We start from the raw sequence: 12,542 nt of genomic DNA on the forward strand, positions 1-12,542 counted from the left end.
GTGGCACAGTGGTTAAGAATCCACACCTACCCAACTGTATGTCAATAAAAGTTCTTAAAGAAAAAAAAAAAGAAAAGAAAAATACTAGAGATATAGTATTAGAGAAAGAAATGCCAAGGTAACTGACTTAATTATGTACATATGTCCCAAGAATAATTATTCTGCCTTTGTTGGTTTTAATTTCAGGTAATCAATATAAATAAATTTTAAATTTAATATAATTATTCTGCCTTTGTTGGTTTTAATTTCAGGTAATCAATATAAATAAATTTTAAATTTAATATGCAATGTTATCTTAGATTTTTAGAAAAATTTAAAATAACACTATGTATATATACTAAAACCAATCTGTTGATTAAAAAAAAAAAGAATCCACCTGCCAATGCAGGGGCGTGGGGGAGCATGAACGGGAAGTGACTGCAAGTGGGGACTGGGTTTCTTTTCGGGGTGATGAAAATGTTCTAAAATTAGGTAGTAGCAGTGACTGCACAACCCTGTGAACACCCTAAAACACTGCTGAATTATTCACTTTTTAAAAAATATTTTATTTATTATTATTATTTTTGGCTGTGTTGGGCCTTCATTGCTGTGCACGGGCTTTCTCTAGTTGTGGGGAGCAGGGGCTGCTCTCTGTTGTGGTGCACGGGCTTCTCAGCAGTGGCTTCTCTTGTTGTGGAGCCCGGACCCTAGGCGCGTGGGCTTCAACAGTTGTTGCACATGGGCTCAGTAGTTGCAGCACACGGGCTCAGTAGTTGTGGCTCGCAGGCTTAGTTGCTCCGCGGCACGTGGGATCTTCCCAGTCCAGGGATCAAACCCGTGTCCCCTGTGTTGGCAGGCGGATTCTCAACCACTGCGCCACCTAGGAAGCCCCTGAATTATTCACTTTTAAAAGATTAATTTTATGGTGTGTGGATTATATGTCAATAAAGTTGTCATCAGAGAAAAAATTCAGAGCTCTTCCCCTTCTTGCCCCCCAAGGAACCAGCCTTTGTGTTGCACACAGTTGAGGAGAATTAAGCTGAATTGCCCACAGGAGCTGCAAGGAGGCGGCTTCTCTGAGTGGAAGAGGCAGAAGGGCTTGGTCCAGGGTCAGGGACCTGGGTTTCCAGAGGCACAGAGAGAAGACGGTGGTGGCAGATGACACCTAGCGGCAGCAACCTGGTTCGTGCTCAGAAAAGCCTCCAAGAGATGACATCACAGCCTTGGGAACTTGCAAAAGAGTCCTCGCAGGCTTGGCACACAGAAATCCTGCGTTTCCAGGGACCAGGTGGGCTTGGACACCATGAAGAACGGGATGCCAAAGCCCCCCCTGCCCCCCGCGTCTTGTAGCTTAGGTGTGTACCTGGATCCTTGTATGACCATGAGGAGGGCTTCCTTCCAGAAGGCTCAGCAAACTAAAAACGGGATAAACTTGAAAATCCCACATCGAGACACATCTTAATCAGACTTCTAAAACTAAAGACAAAATGTTTAAGAGCCAGAGAAAAACAAGAGTTAACACATGAAGAGAAATTATTAGAATAACTGTGAGTTTCTCAAACCAAAGAGACCAGGAGACAGTGGAGCAGAAGGTAAGCACGAAAGACCCAGCTATCTGGAATTACCTACCCACCAAAGTATCCTTCGGAACTGAGAACAAAATTAAGATCAGGCTGTCTCAGATGGAGAAAAACTAAGAGAATTTATTACCGGCAGACCTGCTCTAAAAAAGAAAGTTACGGAATTCTTCAAACGAAAGGCAAGTGGCATCACTGAGAAACTTGGAACCTCAGGGATCCAGGAAGAGAAGGAGAAACAGTGGAAACCTGGGTAAATATGATGGACGTTTTCCTCCTCTTCAGCTCTTTAACACACGAATGGCAGCTGACAGCAAAAATTCCCACACCGTCTGGTAGTGTTCTCACTGTGGGCGAGGGCTGCGCAGAGACGGCCGTCTCCCTTGTGGTGACCGTCACACGTAAAGGCAGGTAGGCTGAGGGGCTAGGTGGCAGTGGGGGGGGTTCCTGCACCCACCTGAAGTGACGAAGCATCAATGCCCATAGTCTGTTACCCGTTACCGTGACCCTCAGAACAGCGACTAAAAAATAACTGTACAAAGAAGTATGCTTAAAAACTCAAGAGACATTACAATGGGATATTTAAAATACTGAAGTAATCCAAAGAGAAGGACTGGGGAAACAGAGGAGCAGAACGTAATAAAATAGTAGACCTGAGTCTCAGTGTGTTGGTATGTACGTGAAATACGAGGGTCTTTATCAGACCATTTCACCTCACAGACCTTTCACCGGCTTAATCTCCTTTTTGAAGTCTTTTTCTTAAGAAAAAGAAAATTAGGGGCTTCCCTGGTGGCACAGGGGTTAAGAATCCGCCTGCCAATGCAGGGGACATGGGTTCCATCCCTGGTCCAGGAAGATCCCACATGCCGCGGAGCAACTAAGCCCGTGCGCCACAACGACTGAGCCTGCGCTCTAGAGCCCATGAGCCACAACTACTGAAGCTCGCGCACCTAGAGCAGGTGCTCTGCAACAAGAAAAGCCACTGCAATGAGAAGCCCGCGCACCGCAACACAGAGTAGCCCCTGCTCACTACAACTAGAGAAAGCCATGCAACAACAAAGACCCAATGTAGCCAATAAATAAATAAAAAAGAAGGAGAAAATTAGAAACTAATTTTCTTTAAAGCACCATTTCCTATTTGAACTCCTATGTAACTTGAAGGGTAAAACACCTTCTATGTTTCTTCTAAGTAAGCCCAGGGACTTCCCTGGTGGTCCAGTGGTTAGGACTCCGCATTCCCAGTGCAGGGGGCACGGGTGCGATCCCTGGTCAGGGAACTAAGATCCCACATGTTGCAGGCACGGGGAGGGAGAGGGGGGGACTCAGGAGTTGCTTTACAGTCGTTACATGGGACGCCAACTTCCCCTTGATCAAAAGTGGATTTACACATCCATTCCTTCAACTTGGTGGAAAGTCTGATTAACTAATTGAATTTCCAGACAGAGAAAGACTGTTACTTGCCACGTGATTTGAGGCAACCACACGTCCTCGTCCTCCACATGCACCTGGTTTTGGTTTTGGTTTGGCCTTGCTCACTACTGGCTTCCTCCACCAGTAGGCGCTCACCGCGGGTGACACCTCTGCGACACGCACCGCCCTCTCCTTTCTGCTTGAGCCGCGGCAGCTGACCGCGGGCTCCCTCTCGCTAGAGAGGGTGGGTGACACCCCCACCTGCAGACAAGCCCAGCAGCCGCACAGGCCAGGGCGCCTGCGCTCAGCGACCTGTTTCACGATGTATGATTGACTCACGTACCTATTCATTCAAAATGACACGGAACTTGAGATGACTTACAGAGACGCACACGACGCCATAGGATAGAAAGTAAAATAAATCAGGAAATGGGGTGAAGGGAAAATAAAGGTGTATACACTACAATGTACAAAACAGACAGTCAGCAAGGACTTGCTGTACAGCACAGGGAGCTTTACTCAATGGTCTGTAGTAACCTACGTGGGAAAAGAATCTAAAAAAGAGTGGATGTGTGTGTGTGTGTGTGTGTGTGTGCAGCAGTTCACTTTGTTGTGCACCTGAAGCTAACAACATTGTAAATCAGCTATACTTCAATATAAAATAAAACTTTTTTTAAAAAAAGGACAGAAAGCAATCCAGACGGGGGTGAAGCCGCCAGTGCTGCGATGCACTGGCCGTGAGAGGACCACCAGTTCATCGCTGGTCCCTCTAGAGGCCAGAAGGGAAAGGACCACGTGCCCAGCTGCGGGTGTGCCGTGTCCTCAGAGGGGAACAGACCATTGCTAGAGGGATATATCTTTTAAACGTGGAGAACTTTCTCCCCATCGCCTCGTATAGGGTAGTGGGAAATGTCCTCAGTCATACTCCTGTAATAAATAAAAGGCAAGTCAGCGTTTCACCAAAGAGCAAGTCAGAAAAAACAACGCTATGAGGGACTAAAAAATCCTAAGTTTTCAGCTTTTTAACAGTCTCATTGAATTGAAGGATGCGACTTAGAGTGAAGTGCTGCTTCTCAAGTTTTTCCATGAAGGACCTCCCACGACAGGGAGCGGCCCCGGAGGCACGTGGGGTAAGGCCGAGGCATCTGCCGCACGCATGGAAGGCCTCTGACATCTCATCTTCTACCTCAGACACTCATGCGAATGCGTTATTTCCTTCATATGAAATCATGTTTTCAGTTGCTGACTCGTGGAGGCGGCCGGCTGCAGGGAGCGTTTCCGGACTCCTTGGATGAGTGAGAGGCTGTTGCGCTGTGCATCTGTTTTCGGAGAATTCACTGAACTGAAGTGGACTGGCACTGCGTCCGGCCCCGGGTTTCCTCTTCCCTGGGAGACGACAGCGTCTCAGGAGCCCACGCTCACACACACAGGCAGACAGGCAGCTCGCCCTGGGAGCTGCGCTGGGGGGAGCTCAGGAGAGCGCCTGGCGGCCCGCCGCGGGGTGTGCACAGTCAGGCGCCCCTGGAGGGAGCCCGGACCACCGGGCGCCTTCCTCCTGAGGGCTCGAGCCCCCGGCCACCCCAAAGCCTGTGACGCCCGGGGACGCTCTCCCCTTCACAGTCAAGACAGCTCACTTGTTACCTTCTTCACTGCCTTGCCGTTCATACGGTGATTTTCATTCCATGTAAATCAGAGAGTTCTAGGAAAGATGGTAATGTGTATACACAATTTAAAAAAAAAGTCTCCCCAATGAACACTGACATGAGCGAAAGGGAGCAAAATTCATGAAGAAAACTCTGTCTACCCTGAAATTTTACAAGCCCCAGCCTGCAGTAATTTTAATAAGGGCACTGCAAGCCTTCGTGCAGCTAAAACAAGACAAAACAAAACAGACACGCAGGTGTGGCGGTGGTAAAAGACATGCTCAAGACCACAGCAGTAAAGGAGCCGGGGAGGGCTATTCCACCCCGACAGGAGGACGGGCGCGACGAGGAGACGGTCGTGGGGACGCCTGCCCCTCCGATGGACGGCCCCAGTCAGAGCAGCCAGCCTCTCGCTGCCGGGACTCTCGGGGGAGTGACTGCTTCCAGCACGGACGCCTGCCGGCCGGCCGCCGTCTGCAAACCCGTGGTAGCGCCTGGCGGGACTGGGCCACCCCCACTCCTCAGCTCCCCTCAAGCTGGAGAGCCAGCCGCCCTCCAGGAGACCCCCATTTTGCTGAAGCCAGCCGAACGTACTGCCCGCCGGTGCTGCCGAGACCTCTTCTGACTCAACGGGCATGATCCCTTTTGTACTTACAACACAACTCTGCAGTGCATAAAACAGAAACGACACAAATCACTAGATAAATGGATACATCCACAGGAACTGCATGGACTTTAAGACACCTCTCTCCAAAAGTCACAGATCCAAAAGATTTTTTACGAAACTAAAGGAGGACTTCCCTGGTGGTCCAGTGGTTAAGATTCTGTGCTTGCACCACAGGGGGCGCGGGTTTGATCCCTGGTCGGGGAAGTTCTGCATGCCACACAGTGTGCCCAAAAAATACAACTTAAAATTTAAAAAAAAAAGAAACTAAAGGAAACAAAGATTTTGAGCTTCGTGTCTATGTAAGTTTTCACCTAAGCTAATTACAATTAAAGTGAAAAATCAACTCCTCCGTCTCACGTTTCAGATGTGTCCAGCGGTTTCTGTACTGGACGCTGAGGGTTATAGAAACATCCCTTTCACCACTGAGTTGTGCTGGACAGAGCCGGCTTCAGGAAGGTGTGGTGTGTATATTTATATTCAGTGGGATATTAGCATAGACGAGAAGGAAATCCTGCCACCAGCCGCTCAAGGGTGAAGCTGGAGGACATCATGCTAAGTGAAGTAATCCAGACACAGAAAAACGAGCACCGAGTGACCTCACTCACATGTGGAATCCAAAGAAATCACATTCCCAGACGCGGAGAGACGAATGCAGCACTTCCCCGACCGGGGATCGAACCTGTGCCCCCCGGCCATCCAGTGGTGGGGACTCAGCGCTTTCACTGCCAGGGCCCAGGTTCAGTCTCTGGTCAGGGAACTAAGATCCCACAAGCCGTGTGGCACGGCCAAAGGAAAAAAAAAAACAACAACTGTATTGTACACCTGAAATTTGCTAGGTGTTCTCAACACACACACACACACACACACACACACACACACACACATAAACATGTGGGGGGGATGCATGTGTGAATTAGCTTGATTACAGCGGTCATTTCACACTGTGTGCACACCTTGATCATCACATCGTGTACCTTAAGTGGGTACAAGTTTTATTTGTCAATGGTGCCCCAGTAGAGCTGGAAAGAGTAAACAGTCACTTTCATACCTGATTTTGTAATACTTTCCTGAAAGAGGGCCTCCCACGTCATATAAGCTTTGGGTCCCACGGAGCCTGTCTCCTCCTGCCTCAGGGGCAGGAAGCACCGTCACAGCACATCCTCCTTCATCTGACAGGGCTCAGCGGTCTCGAGCACAGGCTCTGGGGACTGCCGACGTGGGTGGGAATTCCGGCTCTGCCACCTCTAACCCTGTCCTGCAGGCAGGTCCTGTGATCCGCTAAGTCTTAACCCGTAGCCTGAAAACAGGGGTAACACTCATGCCCGCCCCACAGGGTGATAGAGCAGAACATCTCCGAGCAGCCAGCTCACGGTGAGCACAGCACACACAGTCCACGGTAAGCACGCGGCGGGTGTCAACGACGACTATCTTTTGGTGTTTCTGGGGCAAAGATTCTTTCAGGAAATGCAGGCGAAAAAAGACATTTTCAGACGAACAGAAGCTGGAGGTGTCTGCTGTAAGACGACCTCCTCTAAAGGATGTGCGTCAGGCATGAGGAAAGTTATCCCAGATGAAAAGCCTAAGACGTGAGAAAGAACGAAGAGCGACGTGAGTGCTGCAACGTGAGTGTCAACACACGGGTAATTCCGCGGGCATCTTCCGCACAGAACAACAACTGCGTCTCTCGGAGTCGACGGGGAGAATGAGGACGGACCTCAACAGCAGCGAATAAATTGGGACGGAAGTGAATATGACTGAACTACTCTCAGGCCACCCAAGAGGAGGGCCAAGTTTTTGATTAATCAGATCCTGATCCGTGGGGTGTGCAATATTTAACCTAGGGTAACCCACCACCAGAAGAACAGAAATGGGGTTTAGAACGTCTCAAAACACAGCCCCAAGGACGGCACTGAAGGAGAAAAGAGCGAGTGAGACGAGGACAGTCCCCAGATGGGATGCTGGAGTTAAACCGGGACGTATCCGTTACTGCGTTAAACGTACGTGGACTAGATGCTCCGGTTAACAGACAAAGGTGGTCAGGACGGTCTTTAAAATCATACTTTTTAATAGTCATGATATGAGTCCAAAGAATGCTAATGGGGCGTATTCTGGAGTAAGAGGGTCACTCCCATGATAAATTGATAAATGATAAAATTTGCATGTACTTAATAACAGACTCAAAATGTGTACAGCCAAAACTGACAGAACTAAAAGCAGAAATAGACAAACCGATAATCTTAGAGGGATATCTTCCCATAGCTCTCCGATAACAGACGGACCAAGCCCACAAAAATCGGTAAATATGCAGAAGATTTGAATGACACAGCTCACGAACGCATGTGAACAACCCACGTCCTCTACCAGCACACAGACCATTCTCAAGTACGGACTCCTACGCCAGGACTGTGCACGTTCACACACAGTATCCCCTCCCATCATCGCAAAGCTGTGAAACGGGTGTCTGGGGTGGAGATCTCCCGTCCGCCCTCCCAATCCCCCCACCCCTTCCCTGTCTCGCTCTGCGTCTTGCAAAGCCCACCTGTGTGGGCTGCATTCACGGGGCTCCTTTCCCCTCTGGCTTCTGGTTGGGTGTCGCCAGGGCTGCTGGGAGAAAGGAGGGCGGAGCAGGGGTACTCAGTCTCCCCACCCCGCTGCGGGGTTGCTGGGAGACCCCTGCCCCTGCTGCCTTCCAGATGGCAACGGCCCCGGCTGTTCTCCGTCCCGGGGGCTGTGCCACCCCTCGTGGGTCTTCCTACGTGCTGCCCACACCTTTCCAGCCTCTCTTAAACTGCCCGGGGGACTGTGCCATCTGTTTCCTGCAAGGACCCTGTCTGCGTCAGCGTCCTGCCTGCATCTGAGGAAACGTCGGCTCAGGGAGGCCAGTGACTCACGCAGGGTCCCGAGACCGCCGCTCACGGGTGCAGGAATAAGGACGGTTCCCCCCTTGCTGGCATCTTTAGTAAATCAACAGCATGACCCCAGAGCAGCCCTTCAGCTTTAGACGACCGTGCGCCCTGTCAGGCTGTCTGAACGACTCCGGCACGTGAGTTCGCACGTGGCCTTGCTTAGTCTCCTACATGTCAGGGACCCTGTGTCTTCCACAGTACAGTATTCAGCTGTGTGTTAATTCATTTCTGCTGCACAATGCCTTTTAGAGGGAGCTATTTAACGGCGATGATGACCTCTGAATTGAATACCACCGTGATATTTGATCGTTGGTCTTCCTACTTTGCTGTTTTTCAGATCGCCATGAGGTTATCTCCAAAGAGATACTGGAGCTGGACCCCTGGGAGAACCAGTGGAACGTCGTGGCCGTCGACGCCCTCATGCACGATAGCTATGACGTCTGCCTGGTGGCCAGGATGAACCCCCGTGACCTCATCCCCCCGCCTTCAGATTTGGTGGAGGAGGGTGGGGGGCACTAGGTCTGCGTCGCTGCGGGACCTCCCGTGGTGTCTGCAAAGGGGCTGCCAGGATGCAGAGCCCACAGCATCCGTCCATCAGCCGGGACGTGTGCGTCGCATGCGTCGTGGCCCCGTGTGGAGCAGCGTGCTCTGGGAGCTGCGGGGGGTTGGGGTGTGGGATGGGGTGGGGGGTGTGTGGCGAGTCCGCCCTCAGGGACCCAGCCTTTGCAGTGCCTTCCCCGAGGTCGGGGGGTGAGGATGGAGCAGAATCAGAAAACTGCCACTCCCAAAACATGGTTCAGGGATGACACAACACATGGGAATCCATCATTTCACTTACTGTCTGTGCTTCTGGGAGCCCAGCGGAGCCAAAGAATGCATGTTGGTAGCTGTTCTTCACCAACTTCCCAAGAGTTCTGCACACACAAGACTCTTTTTTTAAGCAGGAACGGTCAGTAAATTCCCTAGAACCTTCCCAGGGGGAGACCAGCAGAGGGCGAGACACCTTCTTTGGTGCAGAGCTGTGTGACTGTCACAACCTATCCCCGTGTCCCCAGGTTCCAGCTGCTAACTGAGGCAGAAGAGGCAGGTCCACAGAAACTGGAGCCAGTTGGAAACCTGATTCTGCCACCATGAAGGGGGACCTGTCAGACGCCGGGTGGGTTGTCCCAAGGAGGCTAGACTCTCGGTGGGCAGGGCCACACCTGTCTCTTTGCAGGTGTACCCCAAGTGCCCATGGCCGTGCCTGGCACACGCGTGGGTCTCTGGGTGGCCAGCACGGGGATGCCCCTGCTCCCCCGTGTGACCACAGTGGAAGCTGCCAGGCTGCCCTGGATCCGGGCTGTGGAAGCTGCCAGGCTGCCCTGGATCCGGGCTGTGGAAGCTGCCAGGCTGCCCTGGGTCCGGGCTGTGGAAGCTGCCAGGCTGCCCTGGGTCCGGGCTGTGGAAGCTGCCAGGCTCCCCTGGGTCCGGGCTGTGGGGGGTGGGGAGCCTGGCAGGTCGTGACTTCTCTAGATGCAGTAGTTTCAGGATTTGGCTCTGGTCCCTGCTCTGCTTCTTGGCACAGTGCGTGATCCTGGGTGGCAGAACCTTTCTAAAGCCTTCCTCTCCTACTGTGCAGAATGGGAAGGAGCGTGCTCTCTAGGGTTGGTGGAGACGTGCGTGAGCAAACACGGAGCACAGAGCCCATGAGGCGCGCAGCAGGAAACGGTCTTTAGCGGCTGTTACTTCCATTAGCTCCACAATCAGCATCTCCTGAAGCACAGCGCCCAGGACGCCCAGGCTTGGGGGGGGGGGATCTTGGGGTTTCAGGGAGAGGTGTGCGTGGGGCTTGAGGTCGCTCTGAAGCCCCAACCCCAGCCCCCGGGCCCTCCAGGTCCAGACGGGGTGCTGATGATGCAGGGTTTCTTTTCAGCCCTGGAGCTGCTCCTCTGACCCACGTGGGTAACTCTGCCCTCCCGCTGGAGGGTAGCATTAGAGATCCAGCCTCAAACGCTTCCCCGCCTTCCCTGCTTTCACCTTAATCGAAGGCTGTCCCAGTGTGGCGTGGCCGGGGCGGGGCTCTTAGAAAACGGGGGCTGCTTGCTAGTTCTCTGCCTTGTGAGACAGGATGGTCTGGCCCTGAGCAGGGGGCACGAGGTGGGGGGGGAGGGGTGGTCTGGATGCTGACAGAAGCTGCAGCTGCCAGCCGCGCCCAGCTCAGTCGTGCGCGTCAAGGAGGCGTCACGGTGCCCACGGATTGACTTTATAATGAGCAAGTGCTTTAAAAATGAATTATTAAATAGGATTTCACGGATGAAAGATAGCTTTCATTTTGTTTTTCTTACTGCAATTCAGTGTAACTTTCAGTTGAGGAGCAGGGTGCTCAGTGCTTCCTCGGCAGAAACCAGGGTCAGGGATGCCCAGCCTCAAGGACGTGGGGAGCAGGGCCCAGAGGCCAGGACGTGTGAGGGGGGCGGGGCAGGAGGCGGTCCGGTTCCCAGGGCGGCTGAAGCACCGGAGGAAGCAAAGATGGGCCAATCCCGGAAGACCCCCAAGGCCACCCCAGGAGTCCACCTTTGCGCCTCAGTCACACGCCTGCTGGCAAGGAAGCCTCTGAGACCGTGCCCCACAGCCCAGTGTACGTGCGCAGGGAGAGAGCAGAGACAGCAGGCAGCCTTGCAGCTGAACCAGCCCCGTAGCCGTGGGAGCCATGCAGGGCCCGTGCAGCAGGATCCCAGGCCCTCCGCAGTCAGAAACGGAGCTGGAGATGCCGGGGGGCGGAGCGCCAGAGCACGGTGGGCCAGCCGAAACCAAAGACCAGAAAACCTCTCAAGGGGCGCGGCCCCCTCCACCAGGGCTCCTCAGAGAGAGCGCCCGCCGGGCGGCCTACACTGCCCACCGCAGGCCCGGCGGGGGCACCGAGAGGGAAGAGCTGCGGGTGCATCCCGCCTCGCCGCCAACCCCAGCAGACCCTGCCGGGTGTGCCCCGACCCTTCCTGCTCCCAGCTCACTGGCCAGCACAATCCTGTTCCTGTCACGGGTGGTCCGCTTAGCACCACACGTGGACTGTTCGGGGAAGGAGACCAAGAGGGAGCTCTACGGAGGGGCTTCGGGGACAGGCCTCCTGCTGTTCGTTTATTTATTTGGCCACGCTGTGCAGCACACAGGAGCTTAGTTCCCCAACCAGGGATTGAACCTGCACCCCCTGTAGTGGAAGCGCGAAGCCTTAATCACTAAACGGCCAGGGAAGTCCCTTTTTTTCCACTTTTTCTTTCTTTTTTGCTCTTTAAAAGACGTGTAGAGGAAGAGTTGGGCTCCTCTGCTGAGACTTTTCTAAGCTGCGGGCCCCCCAGAAATGCAGAGACGGTGCTGCCGTGAGGAGGGGGCGGCTGCAGCCGGGCCACAGAGCCGGGCGGGATGGGGACAGAAAGGTCCTGGTCCTGGGCGACACGAATGAGCCACGGGAAGAACCAGCCACTGGACTTCCTGTGGATGCTCACTCTTAGGAGACGTGTTGCTTATGGTTCAGGCTGCCTGGAGTTACCTGCAGCCGGAGATTTCGTAACGCTACTCCAGCCTTCCTCCACCGAAGCCCATTTTCTTGGGATGACACGTCACCTCTGCCAAAGGGGAGGGCTCGGCCCTGGTCCCTGGGGAGTCTGGAGACAGGTGTTCTGGTTCTTGCAGTGAGGTGAGGTCTGTACACCTGGCAAGTGAGTACCCACAGTTCACGATTCCAAGCCAGTTCTTAGCTATTTCCAGATTTCTTCTCTCTCCGACCTTTGACCTTGCTTAGTACAAATCCCGCCCACCACCTGTTGTTATAAATAAAGTCTTATTGGAACACAGTTATGCTTACAGCGTTCGTATTGTCTGTAGCTGGTTTCGCATGGCAACATCAGGGCCCCGGAGGTGCAGGAGAGACCTCTGGCCCGTTCACAAAAAGTTTGCCAACCTCCATCACACTTTCTTGAAGAAAAATACTGAGCTAGGGGAATATGTAAATTATAAAGGAATACATGTGCATATTCCTCTACTTTTACACACATATATAAATGTACATAAATGACATGGTTCTCGTCCAGCCTCCTTTCACTCAACAGTGCGTCTTACAGAGAAGGCGCCCCACGCTCTCTCTTTCTGACAGCTGCACAGGATTCCACCATTGCCGCAACACAGTTTACTTAACAAACCACCACGCGATGGATGTTCCCGTGGTTTCCTCCAGCTGTTCTTCTGTTTTGTTTTTTTAATTTTCTTGGCCAGGCCCCGCGATGTGTGGGATCTCAGCTCCCCGACTGGGGATCGAACCCGTGCCCCTCGCACTGGAAGATTGGAGCCTCACCCATGGACTGCCAGGGAAGTCCCCTTCGTCCAGCGG

General features: G+C 52.8%; 1 protein-coding gene across 2 annotated transcripts in view; it reads left to right on the forward strand.

Annotated features, from left to right (window-relative positions):
• KBTBD12 (kelch repeat and BTB domain containing 12) overlaps positions 1-8,784 on the forward strand; it is a 48,840-nt gene extending 40,056 nt beyond the window's left edge. The window contains exon 6 of one of the 2 annotated variants that reach the window (XM_057706567.1): positions 8,520-8,784. In XM_057706567.1, coding sequence (XP_057562550.1) covers positions 8,520-8,701 — 182 coding nt within the window. In that variant the 3' untranslated portion in view covers positions 8,702-8,784. Of the gene's footprint in view, positions 1-978; positions 1,968-8,519 lie in introns of those variants that run through there. The other variant, XM_057706568.1, reaches the window with a different exon arrangement.
• Positions 8,785-12,542: the final 3,758 nt, after the last annotated feature.

The sequence above is a fragment of the Hippopotamus amphibius genome, chromosome 13 (genome assembly GCF_030028045.1).
Source record: "Hippopotamus amphibius kiboko isolate mHipAmp2 chromosome 13, mHipAmp2.hap2, whole genome shotgun sequence".
Taxonomy (NCBI): domain Eukaryota; kingdom Metazoa; phylum Chordata; class Mammalia; order Artiodactyla; family Hippopotamidae; genus Hippopotamus; species Hippopotamus amphibius.